At 44.2% G+C, this 25,698-nt stretch overlaps 1 protein-coding gene across 1 annotated transcript; it reads right to left on the bottom strand.

Annotated features, from left to right (window-relative positions):
- Positions 1-22,471: 22,471 nt before the first annotated feature.
- On the bottom strand, positions 22,472-23,551 carry CCR3 (C-C motif chemokine receptor 3). The gene has a single exon (XM_063115158.1). It carries the CDS (start codon positions 23,549-23,551, stop codon positions 22,472-22,474), a length of 1,080 nt encoding a protein of 359 aa, XP_062971228.1.
- Between the last annotated feature and the right edge of the window lie 2,147 nt (positions 23,552-25,698).

The raw sequence follows: 25,698 nt of genomic DNA, 5'->3' as shown, positions 1-25,698 counted from the left end.
ATGTGGCTGCCTTTGAGTGTGTGTTGCCCAGTGGCCACTTTTCTGCTGACCAGAGACTGGCTGCTGTTAACTATGCTGCAAACTGATCAAGATTTGAAGCGGAAAGCAGAGTTGTTGGCGGATGATGTGCAGCTACTGGCAGATTTGAAGCAGAAAGCACAGTCATTGGAAGCACAGATAAATGTCCTAGAGGACTACGTGCAGTGAGTGGGCACTCCTGCCCCTCACACCAGGGAAGACGACCAACCCAATGGTGAGTTGGGGGAAACCATGCATCTCCAGGCATGACGTGTTGTGCACGAGAAATTGACGCATGAGCAGCCTATGGGGCCAGATGGACAACTGGTGGGTGATCCACAGGTGACCCAGTTCACTACCTATGTCATGTATACCCAGGTTGAACTGGTTGACATGGAGAGACAGTTCAATCAGAAACATGGGGAGACCCTGGCTGCTTGGCTGTTGTGGTTATGGGACCTATGGGTGGATAGTGTGGTATGCTCTGGTGAGGAGGTGGAGAAGTTGGCCTCCATCACCATGCACCTGTCCCTGAGACAACGGCTGTGAAATAGCCATGGATATGCACCTGGATGAGGTAATCACTCCTTGATGGACTGGGTGAATGCAGCTGCCTGAATTATGTGGGCAAATGCTGGAGAACTGTCCAAGATGGTTAGTAAATGGCAAACGTATGCTGAGCTGGTCCAAATCATTCAACAGCTGGGGATGTGGCAGTCCATGTTTAATGTGAACACTTGTGGCCTGGATGATGAAAATTTTATGGGCAGCATGAGAGACTTAGTGCTGCAGAATGCCCCATCAACATCCTTTGGGTTACTGATGGCCATACTGGTCCCATACATTGGTCATCCTATGCATGAAGTAACGACCATGATAGCCAGCTTGGGTGAAGTAGAGGAGAAAAGAGAAGCAAACGGGGTCCAGAAGGTGGCTAAGACCAAAACACAAGAAATGCTTGGGATTTTATCCCAAGGGGACCAAGCAAGACTAGCCATAAGCAGATGTGGCTTGACTTGCTTGCAGCAGGGGTTGATAAAAAGAAAATTGACTGGCAGCCAAACGCGGTTCTGTTTTCCCGGTGGCAGCAATTGCACCCTGAGCAGTGTTTCACCAAACATCGGGAAACAGGTAGCAAGGTACACTCAGTGGACTTAAAGGACATTTTGGTTGCCGCTGAGGAGGTGGATGAACTGTTCTATTCTGATTAGGGAGCAAGCCAAGTTATTCGTCTTTTGGGGGCAGGCGAGGACTGGAGGCCTCATCTTGAATTGGCAATATATTGGTCAAGGACGAACGTGCAGTGTGTTTTGGTGTTGGTGGATACAGGCACAGAATGTAGCCTGATATATGGCAATCCAGATAAATTTCCAGGGGCCACAATTCATATAGATGGCTATGGAGGACATACTACTGAGGTCAAAGCTGTGTCATTGCCATTGGGCATAGGAAGATTACCTCCTCATGTATTTACTGTCTATATATCTCCCGTAGCTGAATACATCTTGGGTATGGATGTACTTTATGGTTTGCACCTGCAAACAACAGTTGGAGAGTTTCAGCTGCAAATACCGACAGTAAAGCCTGTGTTATGAGGATATGCTAAACATGACCCACAGGTGTTACCCAAGCCAAGATGTGTAGTTAATGTAAAGCAGTATCACCTACCAGGAGGACATGCAGAAAAAGTGCTACTATATTGGAATTAGAGAAAGTTGGCATTATTCGCCCAGGTCAGAGCCCATTTAATGCTCTGGTATGGCCAGTGAAAAAGCCTGATGGTACCTGGAGAATGACTATAGATTATCGTGAACTGAACAGAGTAGTGCCTCCTTTGCATGCAGCTGTGCCTTCAGTTCATGACTTGATGAATCAGCTGATGACTCAACTGGGGACTTATCATTATGTATTGGACCTTGCAAATGCTTTTTTCTCCATTCCAATCTCGGCTGATAGCCAAGATTAGTTTGCCTTCACGTGGGAAGGAAGACAGTGGACCTTTCAAGTATTGCCCCAAGGTTATCTGCATAGCCCAATCATCTGTCATGGTTTGGTGACTGGGGACCTAGCCAAGTGGACTAGGCCCAACACGGTTACAATGTTTTACTATGTTGATGATGTGTTGCTAACCTCTGATTCTCTTGCAGATTTAACCCAGGCAGCTCCAACACTGCTAACTCATTTGGAACAATGTGGGTGGGCTGTGAACATAGCCACAGTGCAAGGACCTGGGCTGTCAGTCAAATTCCTGGGACTGGTCTGGTCGGGTAAGACAAGGGTCATCCCAGAAGCTATTATAGACAAGATACAGGCATATCCATGACCCAGAACTGTAGTTCAGCTACAGACATATTTGGGACTTTTGGGGTATTAGAGAGCTTTTGTACCCCATATGGCCAAATGGTATGCCCACTATATGCATTGACAAAGAAAGGAGCCCTCTGGGATTGGACTGAGGAAGTAGAACAAGCTTATCAGTCTATGAAAAGGGCAGTACAGCAAGTACAAGCTTTATAAGTGGCCGACCCCATTAAGCCATTTGAGGTAGATGTACATATAACCCAGGAGGGGTTAGGATGGGGTTTGTGGCAGAGACAAGATCAATTCCACACACCTGTAGGATTCTGGTCTCAGCTCTGGAAGGGTGCTGAAGTGCAGTACACCCTAACAGAAAAGCAGTTAGCAGCTGTGTATTCTGCCTTGATAGCCACTGAAGCTATCACAGGAACTGCAAAAGTCCTAGTAAGGACGACATACCCTATAATAGGTTGGCTGCGCATGTGGGCAACCAACCCTATAATGGGTGTAGCTCAGACTCCCACTTTGTCTAAATGGGGAGCATATATAGAACAAAGGAGCACTGTGTCAATGAGTCCTCTGTCCAAAGAGTTGCAAACTGTGCTAGGCCCAGTAGAGGTTGTGGAGGAAATTTTGACACAACCATTACCCATGGAGGTGGAGGCTACACCTTTCTATGAAGGACCTATCACAGAGCATGCTTGGTATACAGATGGCTCTGGCATGGGACCTTCAGCATCTTGGACAGTGGTTGCTGTCCAGCCCTCAAAAAATACCATGTGGTATGAAAACGGCACAGGGCAAAGCAGTCAATGGGCTGAACTGAAAGCAGTATGGATGGTGATAAAAAATGAGCCTGGGCCATTAACCATCTGCACTGACAGCTGGGCTGTGTAGAAAGGTTTAACCCTTTGGATTTCTACTTGGAAGTATCAACGGTGGATGGTAGGCCACTGACCCCTGTGGGGACAAGCTATGTGGCAAGAGTTATGGGAATTGGGGCATAGAAAGAAGTAACTCTTTTCCATATCACAGGACACTTCCCCTTAGCCAGTCCAGGAAAGGATGAAGCCGATGCCTTGGCTAAGGTAAGATGGCTGGAGAGAGCCCCAGCTACTGATGCAGCCCAGTGGTTACATTGACGAATGCAGCATGCTGGAAGTAAAACCATGTGGATGGCGGCTCAAAGATGGGCCCTGCCTATAAAATGGGAAGATGTAGTAAATTCCTGTCATGCTTGTCCAGTATGTGCTCAAGAGAGTCCACACCCCCAGCAGATGCCCCATACAGATGGGCAAATAACTCGAGGAAGGGTGCCCCTGACTCAATGGCAAGTGGATTTTGTCGGACCACTGCCAAGGTCAGAGAATTTCAGATACATCTTCACAGCTGTTGATATAGCTACTGGTCTTCTGTTTGTATGGCCTTGTAAGGCCCCAGACCAGGTAAACACTGTGAAGGCATTGAATAGCCTTACTGCTATGTATGGCCAGCCTATAGTTATAGAAAGTGATAATGGAACCCACTTTACTGGACATGGGGTTCAGAGGTGGACCTCCCAGTTGTTCATTCAGTGGAAGTCACATGTGCCATATCATCCCCAGGCAGCGGGAATGACTGAATGGTACAATGGCCTTTTAAAAAAGGGACTAAGACTATCTACCCAACCCCCATCCCTCACGGGGTGGGCATGAAATTATGGCCGACAGTCAGAATTCTAAATGAGAGACCCTGCAAGGGTGGACCCTCTCCAGTGGAAGCTCTGTTGCATAGGGCTGTAGCACCTATACAATTGCAAATCACTACTAAAGATAAGTTTTTGAAGCCAGGATATGGTAAGAATGGAAATATTCTCTTACTGGCCCCAACCTGTTTGCAACAGGGACAGACAGTACAATGGGAATGGGCTTAGAGAATAAAAGCCCCCCATACACGCTGGCTAGGTTTAATAGGGCCTTGGGGAAAAGGATTAGAGGAAAGCTTGCAAGTTTCACCTTGGGTGACAAGTACCTGGCCTCCTCGAGTAGAGGTGACATGGCCTGGAACAGATGAGTGCTCTGTTCCAAAGGGCACATTTGTATTATCATTATGGCCAATTATGAATTCTTCTATACTGTTACATGTAGAACCTACAGATCCAACAGTGCTAACAGATAAATTATGGTATCATAAGCCAGGTAAGATACCTACTCCTGCAACCATCCTTTCTCAGGATGGCAAACTGGCATGTATCTTACCAGAGGGGCAAGAACTTCCCCTATTGGTACCAATAACTCTTCTGTCTTTTCACCCATACTGTTCTGGCTGCAGGCACTGCACCAGAGTCGAGTGATCAACGTACCTGCCTGCTTAATATGCATTGAACTTCCCATCACTATGACTGCAGGATTTGCATAGAGGATCACACCAATGTTGACTACTAACTGGACATATGCGGCTAACAGTTAAAAGGACAGAACTGCAAGCCTTAAGGCATATTGAACAGACAATAGGTTATGTAAATGTAAGGGTCATTTATCCTCACTAAGGGAATATACAGAAGATTCTGAATGCATAGGTTGTACGGTGAAGGACCCTGAAGGGGTGGATTGTTGGGAAAATGGAACAATGTGGTCAGGCTCCCCTCACCTCAGAGCTGCTTTAGGGGCAGTTTGGAAAACATTGTGTGGGTGGAGTAAGTGCACCTGCAAGGGGGTGCCGCTTTGGCTGGTGTTTACTGCCTTGGGTGCCTGCCCTGCGTGGCCATGTTTTTTCCAGACCTGCGGCTTCCAAGGACCATGTGGGTGGTTACCTAGCTCATGGACCTGCATGAAGGGGTCTGGTGACCCAGCCTGGCACGTGAAGGGTTTGTGACCCAGTCTGTGAATGCGCTTGAGGGGTCTGTGAGCTCCAGACCCAGCCCTAGCTCAACCATCGGCCCAGTCAGTGCAGGATTACTGGCAGGTAAAAGAGCCTGACAACTGGCGTGGTCGCCTAGCTTTACAACTGGCATCACAAGCAGGACTAAGAGCTAGACAATTGGCACCGTGAGCAGGATACGCGACATCAGCCTTAGCCTTAGCCTCACAGTAGCTCTTGTCATAGCCAGACATATAGTCAATTAGTTAATTTATAGTTTGTTAAATTCAATTTCAGTCTGGAATTTTTCCAGAAAATTTTCTATTTGAGAATTTGTCTCATCCTATGATGATGAATTGAAAGTAGAATGTCAAGATTCCACCTCAAAATTTCCCAAAAAGACTCCAAAAGAATATATAGAAATATTTGTGATAAACTATCTTTGATCCAGACATAACAATGAATTTAAGATATAAAGAAGAAAAGAAAGTGCTGGGGGGAAAGGGGAACCTCAAAACATATTTTATTTCACTAATCAAACTTTGAAACCAGCACAAAGACACAATCCTTGCTTTCAAAAGATGATTGAAAACATAGAGACTGAAATGCAAATAAAAACCTTGTCAAAATGATTGCTAGAGGTTGCCACCCATTTTCAGAAGTTAAAGGAGTTTGAGATTTTTGTAGGCTGTGAGTTCTACACACTGCAAAGTTTCTTCTAGAAAACATTCACCATTGTGCATTCTGCTGTACACAAAAGGATTCCTGACTATTACGTGTGCTGGTTTGGGTCTGATGCACCTGATATTTAGACATTCAGAGACAACCAGATTATCTTTATTTATTTATTTTTTTAAGTTTGATAGCACAGTGAAATAACACCGAATTCTACTATGCTTTGGCTTTACTTGCTTGTGAAGAGATTTCTGAGTCTCATACAAAAACCAACATAGTGAATCTGAAAGAAGAAATATTTAGTGAATGGAGAATCAACAAAGGAAAATATTCTGTAATTGTCATTGATAATGGAAAATGCATGGCGAAGCTGTGAGTGATTTAGGGATCATGAGCATGCAGTGTTTTGTTCACACCTTTCAGTTCAGTTTTCAGAAAGTCACAACAACACGACTTATTGTAGCAGAGTTGCTGGTCATAAGCAAAAAGGTAAAAGAGCACTTGTATCATTTGGTTTTAGCCAAAGGTAAACTATGTGACACATACAAGATAGTGAAACTGCTTTGGTACACATTTATTTAAAATGCTCAAACAAATGGCACAGCACCCATGGTGGGTTTGAAAGGCTGTTTTGATCGAAAAAATGTGTAATCATAAACTTTACAGATAACCGTACTAGCATAGTAGAACTTGTTAACAACCAAGAGTTGCTTGTGGAAAAATTCCTCATCTACTGGAACCCGCTGAAGAAGTCACCTTGGGAGCACAGTATTCCTGATTCGATACAGCTGTCAAGATCCTCCTATCCTCCGACCCCAGAGGTGGGTGTGCAATGAAAGCTGAGATGCAGATAGAATTTTAGATAATTTAAAAAAAATTTAATGCCTATCACATTGCTCCATGGCACATTATTAGAGTCAAGGCTAACAACAAACTTTTTTCAGTAGCTTGTGTGGAATCCCAGGTGCGTGGAAAAATATTAGACATCAGGAAAGGAAAGGAAAGGCAATAATCACAAGTTCATGTCTTAGGTTGGGTTCCCCAGAAGGCAGAGCCTGAGATGGAGGCTAATGTGCCAGAACTTCATCAAGGCATACAGTCTCAGGCAGGATATGTGAGGGACAGGGTCGATGAGCAGGGAAAGAGAAAGGCCCAGAACAGGGATGCCTATGGCCACACCACCAATGCTGGCTGCTAGATCTCTCAGGACTGCCTGATGAGCTATGAGATGCTTGTCAGGACTGTCCATTTGGGGAAAGAAGAGGATACATTTCTCCATTGGCCCCCGCCCCCCACTGGTCAAAGCTTTGCCCCACTGGGCATCAGGTCCCCTGCACTTGCAGCTTGCACATGTGTGGGTGCTGAGTGTCAGCGGACGAGTCCTGGGACAGAGGGTGAGAGGCATGGTCCTGCCGGGGTGGCCGGGTGTCCTCAGGCTGCACCTGTGCAAAGCTGACTGGCGTCCCCGCAGAAAAGCCCAAGAGGACTGCAAGTGGCTCCTAGGAGGTATCCAAATAGTCAGCTTCCAAAACTGCTCAGAAAGCTTCTTCAAGCGGTGCACGAACAGTGAAATTTCATTATCACCAGGGATGGTATCTTTAATTCCAGGAGTTGAAGAGGAGAGAAGCTGTCACCTTATTGATTACCACGAGAGATAAAGAAAGGAAAGCTTAGTAACACTGTGATTTTCCACCAACCTCCGTTAGAAACAGAGGACTATTTAGTTTCATACATGTCTGGCATAGTGACCACAGGAGCCGGCGAACAATGACAATGCAAAGAAATGATTGTTTCTGAACCATGACCTCCAATTTTACAAATTAGAGCACTCACTTTTAATAATACAATTGTGATTGTAATTGCATTTTTAAATTAAATTTCAGGTTGTTCTTAAATCCCAGTGATTTTTTTCTATGATGGAGAAGATCAGTTTTGGCCTTACCTATAGCCAGGTATGGATTTTTAGCTAACATTGGACCATTCAACATCTGCCCAAAATGTGTATGTGGTTGGCTTCTAATCTAATGTCCTCATAATGTGATAATATTTTAGTGACCCCATGGACAGTGTTTGCTCTTTGTTTTGGTTACTACGAAGTACATGGCCAAGTATGTGTTCATCTTTTTCAATGGTCAGGGTCTTGTATGCAGTAAGGAGTTCTGTTTATGGTTTAATCATACTCTCCTGTCCTTATTTTCTTTTCATTATTATTTTCTCATCTAATAATGTCAAATTTTTAAGTTACTTTTCATCAAAGTTATAATACTGCATAGTTCAGAAATTAGAAACAGCCTCTCCTGCTCTGCCCTTCCCACCCCTGCCCACTCCTCTGGGCATCCTTGTCATTTCTGTTGGTGATTTCTCCTGGTGCTTACCTACACGCTGATAATAACATGTGTATATTGCTCCTTCATGATGTATCGAGTTTAGACATTGTTTATTGATTTCCTGTTTTGGTAGGTGAGGATTCACACTTTTCTCCCCCTTCTGACACCCTTTCAATATAGTAATTTGATAGTTTCTGGCTAAATCGCTAATTGGTATTCATACTACTACAACTACATTAAGTTTTATTCACCATTGAGCTGTTTTGTGTTCTTTGAGTTGATGGTGGCTTCTTTTTATTTTTATTTTTTCCATCTGCTTAGGGTTTTTTTGTTGTTTTGTTTTATATTTATACTTATCACCAATTTTCCCAAATGCTCCAATTTGATCTCTCATGGGCCCAACAATATTTCAAAATGCTCAGACCCATGAATTCCATGTTCTTTCTCAAGACCGGTCTGGACTGGCTGCTGTGGAGGTTCCAAAGGTCCCTTTCCCTGTGTTGAACCTGTTTCCAAGATCCTGGAACTTCCTCCTTCTTGACTACTCCCTCATTTTGCTAAAGCACATATTTTGTTTCTTCCTGAGAAAGGGTAAATTGGAGGTAAAACTTTAAAGTCCTTACATATCTACAGCTATCTGTATTCTCCCTTCGTACTTGATCTAATTCCTTGACTCTGTAGAATTTCTGTGTTGAACCATAACATTTTTTCAAAACTGTGACGCTTCTGCTCCACCGTCTTTTATCTGCCAGTGTTCAGATGCCAGATCCATTTCTATTTCTCTGTATTGCCTGTTTTTTTCTCCTTGAAAGCTCTCTGCATACTGATTTACCTCTGCCATCCTGCCAGTGCACAATGGTTTGCTTTGAAGAGGGTCTGTGTCCATTTGCTGTGCTGGGCACCTGGCGCCCCCTTCCTTTCAGATACTGGTACTTCCGTCCTGGGACTTTTCCTGAGTTACTACTGCTACTACTACTTTGTGATAATTCCCTTTCCAACACTTTTTTTCTATTCTCAAACTCTTTTAGTCAAATTCTGGACACCATTGCTGGCCCTCCCCACCCTGCACCTCTGGTTGACGGACCTCTAATTTTCTCTTTTCTCTCCTACCGGGCATTCCTTCACGTAGAAGTAGTGCACTTGGTTAAGGGTATGGGCTCTGGGGACAGACCCTGGTTTCAAATCCTGGCTGCCTGATGCCAGCTGAGGCCTTGGCAAGTTTTCTTAAACTCTGTTTCTCACTTTTCCTAACTGTAAAATAGGAAAGATAGTAATCCTACCTCAGAGGGTTGCTACAAGGATTAAATGCGTTAATATGTACTCAGACCAGGCTCCATGGAAAATAATAGTGATTATCATTATTGGATATTTCCTATTGGTTTTTCTACTCAACTTTATCTTTCAAATCTTCTGTTAACTTTTCTTTTGAAATTTCTGATATTATATTTTTAATTACCACGAGCTTTTATTGCTTTGTTTTGTTTTCTGATTGTTCTCTCTCTTTCCTTATGCAGACTTTTAACTGCCCTGTTTTCAGCCTTCAGCTTCAATCCCAGCTAACACAGTACATGGTGCCTTCAAGTCTCAAGAATGCCCGAAGTTCTGCAGGGCTTGTTTCTCATAATTCATAGTAAATTCTTCTATAGGACTTCCCGGCATTCTATAGGCCCAGATGATTCTCTATGGCTGTGTGTATAAGACCAACAGGCCACACTGGATGTCAGCTTATTGCTTTCACCTCTTGCTGTGAAATAAACTTCTTGGCTGCAGTTAGGACACCACAATGAAGTGTAAGGCCTTCAGGAGGTGTAGGGACGGGTAGGGTGAGTGAGGCATGATGAGTAAAGGAAACAACTCAATTATAGAGTATCTAGTCCACCGAGGGTAAATCTTTTCCCCCTCATTGGTACAACCCAGCTGATGCAACCTTGATGCAATCTGGAAGCTGTCTGGTCTACTCTGAGCAGTGCCATGTTTGGGGTTCAGATTGATTGTTCTTGTATGAAAATTGGCACATGGCCCAATAGAAACCAAGATAGTGTCAATGAGTGGACATCCATGATTTAGAGTCCATGCGTCAATGAGTGGACATCCATGATTTAGAGTCCATGCGTCAATGAGTGGACATCCATGATTTAGAGTCCATGCGTCAATGAGTGGACATCCATGATTTAGAGTCCATGCGTCAATGAGTGGACATCCATGATTTAGAGTCCATGCGTCAATGAGTGGACATCCATGATTTAGAGTCCATGCTTGGTCTCCTTCCCTGTAGATTGTTTACTGTGTTCATGAGCCCATGATAAGCCACCTGGCTGCTGTAGGAAGGGCAACCCAGCACATCGTATTATCAGAGCTTCTGCCACTGTGGGGGCCTTTTGGTGAGCATTCGTGAGAAGTGAATATTTTTAGGTTTGGGGCTCATTCCAAAAAATCCATTGACATATTCCTCCAAATCTTCTTGACAACAATTTACAAATCTTATTCCTTCTGTTTCCCTTACCATCTGACCACATTGTAAGTGCTGCCTAGACATATGTGTAGATTTTTTCTTTTCTTTCAGGCAAAGTGGACATTATGATAAACTCATTGAATTCTACCACCTGGGAGGATTCTTCTTCTTTACTGTCCTTTAGGGATACCCCTGAGAGGGGCTGTGACTGACACAGTCAGCCTCAAGCTGGTGCAAGCCAAGTGTACAGCCCTCTGTCTGCAGCTGTGAGTGTTTTCATCCTCGGTCAGACAGTCACAGCAAGCCTCCTGTGCGATCACCGGTCCAGGCTAAGAGAGGAGGAGGACACGTTGTTAGGATAAGGGATGATGTAGGCATAAATAACCTGCCCAGGGTGCCTTCAGAGCCAGTGTGGATTAGTCCTATACATACCACTTCCCCTGCATGATGCAGTGTTATTGGGTTTCTCTACTTTATGGCAAAGTAGGTCAGATGGCAGTCAGCTCATAATAAATAACTTGAGTGTCATGGCAACTTGGTGTCCCATAGTCAAACTCTTATTCTCCCCTTGTGGGGATGCTGGTCAGATCTTATTCCATTTTCATGGCCTTTGGAGCTCTCATTTGAATAAACCACCAATAAACATTTCCCATATAGGTTACTTGGCAACCAAGGCAGAGCAAGGAATGAACTGCTATGTTTTGTGTAAGACCATGTAAAGCAAGTAATTTAGTCTCCTGCACCAACAATTTTATTTCCCTTTCACACAGTTCCACATTTGTCTCCAAGCCCCTTCTACTCCTGGTCCCCCTCCACATATGGCAGGGTGCAGCTGCAACTTCTGGATGTCATCTGCCTGATCCTTCTTGTATGTAAGTTACCCATTAATAAAATCCTGGTAATGATAATTTTTGGAGTCACCTGCTTCATTTTGGGGTCTCAGGATACCTCAGTTTGGTGGGCCTTATACTGTTAGCTTACCCTCAGACCTCCTGGAGTCCAATAACAACCCAAGAAGTCCTTCTTGCTGAAGGGAGCAGGGCCTCACTCCACCCCCACTAGGGCCATGCTCTTGTCAAGGCTGGCTGCAGGCTCCACACAGTGTCCTCTTAACAGCAGCATTCTATTTGGAAAGTCATACGGGCTTAGTGACAGAGCCATAGACTTACACCCATGGTTGCCTGAGAAACTTCTTTCTCTGGGCCCCAAAAGTGGAAACTTTAGGGCTTACCCAGTAAATGGGCAGAGCAGAACACAAAGACCCCTCAGGTATGGATATTCTTTTATTGGCAGGGTATAATGTGTAAGTGGCTGATTAAAAATAAGTTTAAATTAAATTATGTAAATTCTTTGACATTCCTCTCCTAGAATTAATTATCCCCTCCTAGAATGTGGGCTGGATGTGATGCTATGTGACTTAGGAGGCCAGGTTAGAAAGAGTATACAGCTCCTGTCTGGCTCACTCTCTCAGTGTGCTGTCCTTGGAATCTACACACCATGTTGCGGGGAAGCCCAGGCCACGTGGAGAAGCCACCTGTGGGTGTTCTGGCCAACAGTTCCAGTTAGGCCCTAAGCTACTGAAGCCACTATCTACTGCCAGGCATATGAGTAAAGGAGCTTCAGAGGGTTCCGACTCCCAGCCTTTGAGTCTCCCAGCTGAGGCCTCAGACGTGGCAGAGCAGACAGGAGCTATTCCCATCGTGCTCTGTCTGCATTCCCGACCAGAAATAATAAACAAGTCCTATTGTTCTAAGCCACTAAGTTTGGGATAATTTGCTATGCAGGCACAGACAACAAGCACAGTGCAGCAACTTGCCCTTCGCTTTGGAGGAATAGTCCTTACACGGCCCTGATCGCTTCCCTGAAGCGGGAAGTGTTTTCTCTGGGTTTGTCTTCCACTTTCTGTCAGCGTGTGTTTTATCGAGACATCTAGGGTTTTGTTATTCCTGCTTTCCAGGTCCTCTCAGCACAATATTAACAACATTTCTGACAAAAGTGATGTCCTGTTAGATGGTGAGAGCATGAGGTCCCTGTGTATTAGAGTAAGGCAAGTCACCCAGAAGTAGCATAACCATGAGGCAAAATGGCAAAGTACACTCTGTCCCCAACAGCTGAAGGCAAACTGCTTCTTTAGGTGGCTTCTCTGAACCAAAAGGGAGAAACATATAGTTTCCTGACCAGAGGTCAGCAAACTCCAGCCCCACCGGTACCAGTTTTGTAACTAGCTTTATTGGAACACAGCCACGCCTATTCACTGACATATCATCTATGGCTGATTCTTGCTACAACCTCAGAGTTGAATAGTTGACAGAGACCAACTGACCTGAAAGCCTAAACTTTTTACTATCTGGCCCTTTAAGAAAAAGTTTGCCAACCCATGTTTTAGATGAATGTCTACATGCAAGATACTATGACTGTAATGATTTGCTTCAGCAAGGGAACCAAACTTAGAAGAGCACGTGCAGTTGAAGCCACCATCTGATGTAGTTGCAATATTTCACTGCTACTCCCCAAGACCCATCGATTTTGTTTGGCTTTGCTTTTGTTTTGTTTTCTTTTGATTTTACTGGCCAAACTGGAGAATGAAAAGGAGGTATGATAGAATCGACATACTCGAACTTTCTTATCTGTGATGAGACACTAATCTCTGCTATTTTCCTCATAGGAGCGGGTGTTGTTTTTGATTTTCTACTTTGGAAGGGCAGGAGGCCTCCTGTGGTCTCTGCCATTGAATAACTTGCCTCTGGTGCCTTCAGAGCCTGTGAAGAGTAGTTCCTATAGGTACCACTTCCCCTGCCTCTCATAGTAACCATTGTCTACTCTCTGAAAGCCGGTGTGGGAATCCTGGCCTTGGCTGAGTATATCTATCCCAACACCGCACTTGGGGACGGTGAGAAAATCACAAGGTGGGTTCAGGGCCAAATTCAGTCTACAATGATACAAAGTCACATCAAAACTCTATCACCTGGCCCTCACGAGCACCTACTCTAAGGCTGACCACAGTGTTTTCATGGGTCTTTTGGAATTACTGTGACTTGCAACTGGCATCCAGTGATACCTAAAAATTGTGGGTATTTCTTTTCCTAGTGCATGTTATTCCAGCAAAATTGGCTGCAGGTCCATTTGGGAAAGGCTAGGGAGAAGGTTCTCATGAGTGGCAGTATTACAGAGCTCTTCTTCAAAGATGTGTGGTTTCCTTATCATTCAAGAGGCCCTGGTTTATGAAATGACTCACTTCTGAGAGCTCGGGGAGAGGCCATGTTCTCTCGTGCAATTCCCAACAGATGTGTTTTTTGCCAGACCTGAAGTGTTCTGGAGTAACATTGATTTAATTCTTGGGATCCCTTTGATGAATGAATTTAGAGGTTTCTGGATGTCAGATCACTCCCTGAGCCCTTAGCACCATGCCTTTTCTGTTGGCTTTTATAATGGCCACGCTTATGTCATTTCTGGAAGGTAAAAAGCCCACTTATACTCCCTACCCCATTGAGGTCAAGGGTTGCATTTCAGTGATGGCTCTTCTCAGCATCATTCCAGATGAACTTTCATCTCCAATCTTGTCTTCATGACAAGAGAAAGAGTGTGAGCGGTAGACGAGCCAGAACCCACATGATAAAGGTAATATAATGTTTCTGTCTTCCCCTAGGTTATTCCAGGGGGTCTCTGGCCATTCACACTTGCCTAGGATGGACCAGCATTTGGTCCAGGTTTATATTAGCCCAACAAGCAACTCTTAGAATCTTAGCCATTGAGTGTAATATTTCTGATGAGTGCACATGTCAGTAAATTCAGCACAATCCAAATTTCTGTTTTGCCACTTTTATTAAGCACTCAAACTCCAAACCCAGAGTTTTGATAATTTATACTCATCAGTTTCTGTAAGTCTTTATGGAATTTTTTCCCCTGCTCTGACTCTACATTTTGCTCTCTGGGCCATGTTGAACTTAAATCCTGCTTATTAGGTAAGCAACAATGAAAAGTGGGACATGGGGTGCACTATTAACTTTCTCATGCTAAGAGACATTGGCTCCCTTGGGAAACAGAGGTATAGATGACAGTGTGCCAGAGGACAATGGAAGAACAGGGTTCCCCAGATCCTCTGCAGCCTCCCAGATATCCCCATTCCTGCTGGTCCTCAGTCTCTCTCAGTCAATGCTTTAACCTTCGTACAAGCTGTTTGGCAAATCTGTGAATTCAACTCATATTGTAATTAAGACACCTGACAATGTGGCTCTGAATTGATTTCCAACAGTCTTAGCCTGACAGTTTCATATAATAAGAGGCTTTTAAACATGGTCACAGATAGGCTCTAAATTTTACTCTAAATTGAAGATATTTATTCTAACTTGCAGATATCTAACTTTCAATATTTGAGTGGTCTTGCTTTAAGTTGCTCAGTGCCTCCAGAAGCAGCCGTTCTACCCTCTGGTTCTGGCATTAGATTGGTGGATAGCAGCACCTTCCTGTCACTCACCCCTCACCCCTGCCAGGCTCTGTCCCTAATGGGCACATGGCCTGAGGTGACAATTTGACCAGTTGGTTCACCGCTCTATCACATGGGCTGCCATTTTCCCATCCTGGAATTTGGAGGGGAGTCTCATTTCCTGCCACCTAAGTCAAACACTCACCACCTCCCTGGAAGTTTGATGTCTGCAACCTGCTCTCCAGCACTCATTTCTGTATCAGTTAATCTTCCTGATTTATAGACAACCCCAACTTCAGCCACGAATGACTATATGGGCAGGGCTTGGACAGCTTACAGGATGAAAGAAAGGAGGACCACTGGACTTTGAGAAGGACAGGAACCTCAGCACCAGCAGCTCCTGGAGTGTCTCTCTAGCCACAGACATAGGACCGATCAGTTCCATCCATCTCTGTGTGCCTTCATTTGAGTTTTCAAATTCCAGTTGGCCTATCTTAGGCCAGGCTAGAATCAACCACCCTTGGATCAAATAAGTCTAGGGGACCTGAGAAGAGCCTGGATTTACTGCAGGAATCACCTCCCCCCCACTCCCACGCCAGTTTGTTTATAGCAGTGTCATTCCTTGTTGCTAATGGGACAAGTTCAAACTCTCAGCATTTAAGGTTCTTAATTCAGGCATCAAAGTGCTCTTGCTTCCAGACCTCTCTCTCCCAGTCTGTCTAATTTCTCTGTTCCCTGAGCCTTCTCTGTCCATCCCCAGCTCTGCCTTTGCTTAACCCCCTCCCACAGCTCTCCTCAGTGGTGTAGCTTCCTGTCTTTAAGATCCAGTCTGGCCCTTCCTCCTACAGGAAGTCTTCCCTGAATACTTACTTGACACTTAACCATATTTTTTCTGTTATGACCAATTTCTTTTCCTGTACTACAAGGGTACTTCAAAACGTTTGTGGGGAAAATGGAATTAAAAGATAGTACAAATCTTTTCGTGAACTTGTGTCACTCAGGGTCCCAGTAGAAAACAGCTGACATACTCAAATTGGGCAATTTGAAGAGAGGTCAATAAAGGGACCATCTACAAAGTGGACAGCACGGTGAGGTGAGTGACAGAAGGGGCCGGGGGTGAGAGAAGCTATACTCAGTAAATGTGACCAGTTGGGGTTTGACTGATGAACAGCATCTTGACTGAACATAGAAGGAGGAAAATATCTGCCTCTGTGTTCATTCTCACTTGTCCTGGGTCAGAGCAGTTGCTGTTCTGATCATCGTGGTGGTTGGGGCCTCTGTGTGTTAAAAGGTCCACACATGCACTAGCAAGTCTTGTTACTTCCACACCCCAAGCAACAGTAGGTTGAATCAGGTGTGCCTCATAGGGGCAGGTCCTGCTATTGTGTGTTTCTTTGTTCACTTCTATTCATACACGTTTTTCATCATGCCCATTGCTTTGGGTGTGGGCATGGCCCTCTGGAATAACATTTGAATTTTGGTTTAAGGGGAGGTAGTGGAATTTTGTAGGCCTTGAGCTATACCCAGCTTTGCCAAAGCCCTACTTACATCAAAGGGAACTGGGAACTAGCCCAGGTAATAGCTCCCTCCTGTGGTCACTGCATTGCACAGTTCCTGGGGATACAAATGCCATCCCCTAGTTTACAACACAGTTGGACAAGATCAGATTTAAGTGTTCCTGAGTTCCTGCAGCAATATCAAAACATCACCTCCTGCCTAGCACGTGTGCGCATTCTGTGGACTGAATGTCTGTGCACAGGACTAGCTGTGCTATGGCACTGGCCAAGGCCCCCTAACATTCACACTTCCCACTGCAATGGTAACAGAAGCAAGGACTTGATCTGAGGGTTGGGGCTGATTTGACCAGGACCTCAAACCAAACTAGGAGGAATCTTGTCCTATCTATAAACTGAGAGTCTTTCCTCAGTTCAAGAAAGTCTAGACTTCAAGAGGCAGCCCTTCCTCTGATGGGCATTGGGCAGTGACCAGTGGACTAGCTCTTGCTTAGCTGGCAAAGGTTAACCTTGAAATAGGCAAAATCTAGGTAGGTATATAGGATTCTAAAGGCATTATTAGGTATTTCTTTCTTTCTTTCTTTCTTTTTTTTTTGTCTTTTTGTGACCGGTAAGGGGATCGCAACCCTTGGCGTGGTGTCGCCCGCACTGCGATCAGCCAGTGAGCGCACCGGCCACTCCTATATAGGATCCGAACCCGCGGTGGGAGCGCCGCTGCACTCTCCTGAGTGCGCCACGGGGCCGGCCCATTAGGTATTTCAATATGCAACCCCATACCCATATTCACATCCATATGTATATTTATATCTATATGTATCTTTAATATCATAGCTTTTTTTTTCTTTGTCCTATTTCCAAGCCAGGATCTAAGTCTCTAACACCCATTTAAGTCCTGTAGGACAGTCCTGCAAATTCTTGTAAGCTCTACATAGAGGGAGCTGAAATTTGGGAACTTTGATGTGCCACCAGTATGTTAAACCAACAGAACTCATGGGGTGTTAACTTTTGTGCTTCACTGTCCCTTTCAGTTGAATGAGAGGCTGAAGTTCTTCTAGCCCGAATGAAAATTCTGGCAGTCCATGACATTCATCATCACGCTTAAGTACAAAAAATCCCCATGCTCATTTGAGAACACAGAAGGACAGAGTTTCAATTCAAAAATTGACAAGTTGATCTGCACATGATAATCAAAACTCAACTTGATTTGACATTTAAATCTCCCCACTCACCTGCAGTGGGCTGAGGGATGACTACTTGCGGGAGAGAAGAGCAGGACCTGATCCTACCTCCTGCTCTTCCTACCTGGCACTTTACTCCTTCCCCAGCTTGCAGAGCATGGATTCTAACCCTTCCACTGGGTGGCAGCCAGGAAGGAAGGAAAGTTAGGGTTAGGAAGCCTGTTTGACTGGCCTGTCATAAGATGATGTCACTCCTTCTGGGGCTGGCAGATATTTAAAAGTTGATCCTTTCTCTCACAGGCTGCTTTTGTAGAGTCACTGGAGACATCCCTGGGAATTTTCAACGTAATTTCTGTGACTTGAAAATATGCATTTTCCCTGGCTGTCAACTTCCCGCCATCCTTTGTGCTGGCAATCCACTGCAGACATGTGCTGCTGGGGTCCCTCCCGACAGTCTTCTTGGGCAGGATTAGAAATCCTCCAGTCAGCTCTCTCTCATATGGCCCATAGAAAAGAATTCCACATTCTAGCCAAAATCAACACTGGACATATAGACCCATCCCAAAGTAGTGGCAATTCTTCTCCACTCTTCCCCAGTGCAGCTGCCTGTCCCTTGTCTCCATATTTCCTGAGTGTGAGTCTGATCCTGATACATGGTGCCTCTTTAACACCTTCACCATGCATGCCCAGCTGGCTTTTTACCTCCAGGATCTGCATCTGGTTTCCCAAGTAGCTTTCCCCAAAGCTGGGGAGGCCTCTCCTCCTGAGCAAGGCAGGCTGGAAGCGCTGGGGAATTAAAACCTCCAGGAGCAGCCTTCAGCTGGTGACTTCAGCCTTTAGCCTTCAGGAGCAGAATATAAATACCCAACACTCTTGCCCCTCGAATGGGATAGCTGAGAAGTGTGTGTTACACTGTTTTCCAGAGTCTTTTAGTGGCTTAAACTCCAGTCACCCCCTGTGGAAGGTGGCTTCATAATGTACCCTTTATTGGCACCTTCCCCTCCCCGTTTTACTTCCCCACTTCCCTACTAGAGTTTCCTGCACTTTCCAAATAAAATCTTTGTTCTCAAATCCTTGCTCACGGTCTGCACCTGGGGAAACCCCACCTAAGCAGAATGTGACCTTTTCTGTGTAGCTTTCTTCAGTGACTCCATCCTACTTTCTGCAGTAGGGTGCTTTAGGTCCCCATCACATTTCGTTACAGTCATATGTGTCACATGGGTCTCTTCCACTGAACGGTGAGTAAGTTTTCTAGAAATGGGTCCTATTCATCTTTGCATCACCAGAATTTTCCCTACTGTCACACAGAGTTCAAGTGAGGTGTTTGCAGGAAGTTGGTGTCTACAGGAAGCTTGATGTGTAGGTAGAGGATGGGTAAGAGGCAAGTGCCATGCCACTAACCACCTGGAGTAGCCACCAGCCACATGTGGCTGTTTACATTTAATCCAAAGTAATTCAAATTGAATCAAACTTAGAAATCCAGTTCCTCAGTAGCACAAGCCACATTTTAAGTGCTTAATAGCTGCCAGTGGCTGGTGGTGACCACATTGGACAGTGAGACACAGGACATTTCTATCATCACAGACAGTTCTATTGGACAGAGCTGGGCTGGGGAGCAAAACAGAGCACACTGATTCATGATTTGATCACGTGCAGTTTTGTGAGAGTCACAAAGCTCTTCAAAGCTTTCAGGGATGAGGGGAGAATGGACAAACACTAGTACCCCGCACTTATGGTTACCTAAGAGCAGATGCTTTCACAATGCAAGAGAGAGCCAATGATGTAGAGTTACGTTTTAAAATGATTGTTTTATTTACATTTTGGCTGAACCACAAAAAGCGAAAAAGTACTTCAAAGTTTCCTAGCCAAATTGAGATTCGTGTTGTGTGGTCTAGAGTGTTCCAAAGTTCACATCCTGTGTTGCCCATGTAGGGCTTGAAGATAGGCACGATGGTAAGAAAAGTCAAGGCTTCTCACTGGAGGTTGAAGACAGATGGAATGGATGGCCGAGTGCTTGCACACCCCTTCTCCAAGCATTTGATTGGGAAGTGAACGATATTTTCTGGTCTTACCATGGAAGTTGCCCTCATTTGGGTTACATTTTGACATCGGCAATTCCTTTACAAGATATGGTTTTGAATTCTGGCAGTGAAAGACAAGAACAGTGTCCAACTCAATCTGACGGTGAGCTCCCTGAAGGCAGGGTCCACGGTGTGCCCAACTTTGTTTTCTCGGGACATAGCTGAGAACACGGTACGTGCTCAGTGGGAAATGTACCTGGTCTCACAGCTGATGGAAGGTAGTGCTGTGGAATTGTCCACCACTCCTCTCCCCCTTTCTTTTTACAATCTATTTTGTAGACGGTGAGCCTCCAACTCTTAATATTTTAGCGAGATCTGAATCTTCCCATATCTTTATGTCTGGTAGGATGGATACCAACATCTGAACATCTGGATAGGAGCCTAGCCTTTTCTTTTATATATATATAATTCTAAAGTTTTATTTATTTTTTGAATGGGTAACATGTTCCCATGGTTCAAAATCCAAAAGGCACAAAAAGTCAGCTTCATCCTGCTCTCTGTCCACCCATATGCCTCCCTAAAGACAACCATTGGTACTGTTTTCTTTTGTATCCTTTAGGAAGTGGTCTGTGCATCTAAGTACAAAGAAAATATGTATATATATGTCTCTCTCTCTCTTTTTTAACATGAGACAGTCTGTTTTTCTCTTTGACTTTTTGTGCTATCTATGATCAGATTCCTCTCTGGGTGCTCCTGGCATCTCTCTCATCAGCCACGGATATTTCCTCCATACTTGCATTCACCTCCTGACTTACCTCCCTGCATGGTTCTGGGGCCTCCACTCCATGCTCTATGAGTTACCAGAGTCATCTTCCTAATGCACAACGTTGATTGCTTTACTCCACTGCTTTAAACCCTTCAATAGCTCCTCTTGGCCTTCCTTTAAAAGCCCCAGATCCTTTGCCTGAAATTCACAGCCCATCATCCCAACCTGTCCACCCTGCCCTACTGTCCACAAATATACATGCTTTCCTCTCTCAGCTTTGGACTCGGCATTCCCATAGCTTAAAGTGCCTTCCCCCAAATCCTCTCCCTTTCCAAATCCTGCCTTTCTTTCAGAGACCTGCTCAAAATCTACTTCCTCCATGAAGTCTTCCTTCCTTTGGGTTCCAGGTAGAAATGATTTTTCCCTTCCTGACCCAGGCATAGCCTTAGATGTCTGTCCTCTTTGCACTGGAGTGATTTCTGTCTTATACGCTCTACTAGACTGAAGGTTTCGTGGGAGCAGGGGTTGGGTTTGTCTTATATATTTTTGCACCCTTCACTTAAATTAAAGCAGTGTGTGTACATTCCATCCATATCAGCTAACAGACATTTGTTGGATGAAGAGCTGGCAGGGCTCACATTACACTATCACACATTGTCTCTAGTGAGAGGCACAAGTTAAGTGGAAGCTTAGAACTTCCCTCCCCACGAAGCAATAAATAAGAGGAAGGAAAGGGAAGGAGAACCCAGTCCAATCCTAATTTTGGGGAAAGTTTTACATCGTCAGTTGCATTTTTTTCTCCTTAGTTTGTAGCTCACACAAAGTCTCACCTGTCTTTGCATCTCCCACAGCTTCTAGTGCAGGGTGTGAGATACAGGCACTCAAGAAAAGCTCAATTCAACGAGATGGTAGACTGGAAATTCCCACTAAACCAATTGGTTTAGGATGGACTGATATCATTCCTAGGCTGTCTAGGATGGAGATTGTTCTTAGCAGAGCCTAGATCAAAAGGACCTTTTGCATTTCCGTCTGAGAACTGTGAAATCCTTAGTTTCAAGGATAACTATGGAGTGTCTCTAGGAGCATTTTAGCCAGAGAAGTTGTTCTGAAAGTGTGATCTGGGACAAGTGGCATCAGCATCACCTGGAAGCTTGCTAGTGATGCAAATTCTCAGGTCTCGCTACAGACCACTGAATCAGAAATTTGGGGGTGGGACCTGGCCATCCATGCTTTAACACACCCTCCAGGTACTTCTGATGACAAGTTTGAGAGCCACTGAGCTACAGCTGCAGAGAGTCCTGCGAGCCCAACACCCCCTCTCCACACCTGGCTACTTCTTCCGTTCAGGTGGCCCCTGGCCTACTCTATAATGTGAGATTGGCATTTAAGTGCACAGTGTGCACAAGTCAGGGCTCTGTGAGTCACTCATGGGAAATGTGGTGTGAACAGAAAATGAATTGACTATTAAGAATGTTTAAAACAGGTAGGCATGCCATTACGTTGCTTGAGAGTATCCATATACTAACAACAAAAAAAGAAAAAGAAAAAAGGTTTTCATTAAGCAAGGAAAGAGCTAGGCACATTAGGAAATAAAGTAATTGAAATTATTGTATTTTGTGAAATGTTTCATTTATTCCAATAGCTGGCTGAAGTTAAGGTTTAAAATATTAAGTTTTAACTGCTTGCGAGCTGCAAATAGTAACTATCTAACATTCAGATACATTAAAATTTATGTAGCTCTTCAGAGAATGAAGCGAAGCTCTGCTTTTCAAGGTCGACCATGAGTAAACTGCCCAGCCCTTGGCCTCTGGTAATGACCTTGGGGTGCATGCACATGCTGCCAGCATTGTGTATATATTCTAATGTCTTCAAGAGCTTCAGTGTTAGACGGGACTGGTTTGGATGTCAATTTGGTCAACAACACCCATCCCATCCTCTTTGGGCAATTTTCTGCTTCTGACCTAAAATATAACAGAGAGTTCTGGCTCCCCTGTTGACGGGGAAACAGAGCTGGCTCTTTCCAGTTTCTCACTAGGAAGGAATGGGATGTATTTGCCCAGGTGTACGACCACGTGCCTGTGGAAAAAGTGGTGCAGATATTTCTGGAATCTCTCGCCAACAAAGGCGTAGATCACTGGGTTGACACAACAGTGCGTGAAGGCGATCACCTCCGTCACTTGAACGGCCAGGTCCAGGTGTTTGCTCCGCTCGCAGCTGTTCTCAAAGAAAGCCGTTTGAAAAACAGAGAGAAGTAGAGCCAGGTTGTAGGGTGTCCAGAAAATGAAAAAGACCACCATGATGACAAAAATGAGCCGAATGGCCTTGTACTTTTTCTTATTGGGGCATCTCAGAAGCATTTTAATGATTCCTGAGTAGCAGATAACCATCACGAGCAGAGGGAGAGCAAGACCAAAGATATTCATCCTCAGAACATAAAAACTCTTCCAGCTATATTCTTCATCCTCTGGGTACCCAGGACTGCAGGAAAACTCTCCATACCACCCTTGGGACTCATAGAAGATGAATTCTGGGAGTGCCGCTAGCCCTGCCAGGCCCCAGGTGACGGTGCTGGTTATGATACCTAAAGTGACAGTCCGGGCTCGAAGGGCAAACACAGCATGGACGATGGCCAGGTACCTGTCGATTGTCAGCAGGATGATGAAGAAGATCTCACTGTACAAGCCTATGTGATAAAGCCCCGAGAAGAGCTTACACATGAAATTGCCAAAAACCCACGTATCCCACTTAACATAGTAAACCCAGAATGGAAGAGTGAAGAGAAAAAGCAAGTCAGAGATCGCCAAGTTGAGCAGGTAGATGTTGGTCATAATCCTGAGCCTCCTGTATTTTGTGAGGATCACCACCACTACCACGTTGCCCAAGAGGCCAATGATGAACACCAGGAAATATAGTGGAGGCAGGAGCTGAGCCCCCAGCCTCTTGATATTGACTTTTTCACACGGCTGTGACCACCCATAGTCATAGGATGTGGTCACAAAGGCCTCAACCACAGTCTCAGTCTCATCTATTGAGGTTGCCATTTCTCTTGTCCCTGTGATAGAAAAAGAAAAAAAAAACAATTGCACAATTAAGCATGGTCATCCTTTGTGAAACATACCAGTTGATTTATTCATTTACCCAATAAAGATGCCACACGTAATGAGCAGCCTATACGTTTTAGGGCTTCCTTAGCATGTATTTCAAAAGGCATATCAGAAATGCTATGAGAGGGGAGTGAGGAAGGAAAGATCTGAAGCTTTCAAAGTCAGCATAATCCATGATGGAAAAGAAACAGAAATGTTATGTGATGGTGGTGAAGAATGGGGATATTGATTTCTGAAAGCATTTGAAGGAAGAAATACAAAAAAAAAAATAAATAAATAAAACAGGCTGGATAATGATAGTAATAATGTTATAATAATTACTATTGTTACTGTGTCTTTTAAGGCATTTTGCATTTTTTGTTTTACAGATTATATACGACTTTCAAAATTATTATCATACCTATTTAAAAACAAAATACTTATAATAACAACAGTGAGTATTATTATTACAAATAACCATGCCTCTGCAAGACCGCATAACAATGTGCTGTTCATCATAGCTAATGTGGAAATTGAACCTTGAAGAAATGTAGTGATTTATCCAAAATCCTCTAACAAGTAAATACAAATACAAAAGTTTGGGCTACGTCTTCAGTCTCTGTGTATTTCCAAATTCTCTCATCACTAATTCAAATGTAGTAATTTTTAAATTGAACTTTTGAAAAGTTAGCTATTATAATTATTAACTATTGTAATAATGACAATTATAAACAGCATTAACTTAGGTTACTTTCCTTTTCCTGCTCCCAGTAATGCTGAATTAGCCAGTCGTGAGTCAAGAGCAAAGCCCTAAGAGCGTCTCTTTCACAAAGGGGCGAGCAGGACGGATCGTTGAATGGGATTTATTAGACTGGATATCTTTAGACCAAGAGCCCTAAGGCTGGTGCCTGCTTTTCTCAAGAGTATAGACTTCAGCATGGAAGGAGAAACACACAAGGCAGGAGTCCCATGAAGGACAGTTATTTCATGCACTGATTCCTCGCAAGGAGTCCTACTGACTTTCTCCTTTCTAGGACAAAGGGACATGTGTGAGGACATGAATATATAAGTCAATGGGAAGCTCTCAAGGTAAGTCTTAGAAATGTACTAATAATTGGGGCCAATGGCAAGGCACTGTCTTTGCTTTTTAACAGAATGCTTAGTAGAATACTTTAAGAATACTGAGACCCCAAAGGTCAAAGCGAGTGAGAGCAGAAACAGAAGTGCAGGATTCAGTCCTAGCCCCTCTCAGCTGCAGGACTTGGACAAGTCCTTAACTCTGAGCTTATTTACTTATCTCCAAAACAGGGATCGTGATACCACTGGGGGTTGTCCTGAAGATCACATGAGAGAGTGTATGTGAGTTCACATTATAAAATTGAAAAACCTGTAAAACGAGTGGGAACCAGAATGAAAGAAAGGCAGTGAGAAGCCATTTCAGAAGAAATTAAGATAAAGGAGGGTCCCTTGAGTGGAACTTGATATATTTTCATGGGTCTATCCAGGTACATTTCCCACTGATCAGAGACACATTCCAGGCTTTTGAGGAGAAAAATGGAAGCGAGGAACGACTGATTTGTATGATCTTCTCAGCATTCTCATTCCTCACGGCATAAGCTGCAGCCCCTGAGAAGACACACCCGTCCTGCCTGTGATGGGTTTGTAATCACAGAGCGTGTCCTTCTACACTTCAGCCTCTAGGGCAGGAGAGGAACAAAGCTGCTCGCTCCATAAGGCAAAGGAATAGCAGCCTCTGCTCACCATTAATTATTTGTATTTATTTTCCTTTTCTACCAGAGTGATTTAAAAACAAGTCAAACTTTTTTAAAAAATCACTAAACTTTTGTTCAGTTTGAGAACAGTGCCTTTAATTCATGTAACATTTCTATAAAATCAACGTGATTAATATGATAAACTCGTAGAATCTTTTGGTTTGGACTTCAGAGCCGCCTATGAAATTTTAGCTCTAAAGTTCAAAGCTCAATAAAGCACGTGGTTCGGATCCCTGAGCAGGCCAGCTCCCCTTCCCCCGCCAAAGAAAGAAAGCATGCAGGTTCTCCAGAGTCCTTTTGCCCCAAAGCCCATACTGATTTTGCCTTAGGATT

This window comes from Cynocephalus volans, chromosome 11 (genome assembly GCF_027409185.1).
Source record: "Cynocephalus volans isolate mCynVol1 chromosome 11, mCynVol1.pri, whole genome shotgun sequence".
Lineage (NCBI taxonomy): Eukaryota > Metazoa > Chordata > Mammalia > Dermoptera > Cynocephalidae > Cynocephalus > Cynocephalus volans.
The sequence above is the reverse complement of the archived record's forward strand: the minus strand, read 5'-3'. Positions and strand labels throughout refer to the sequence as shown.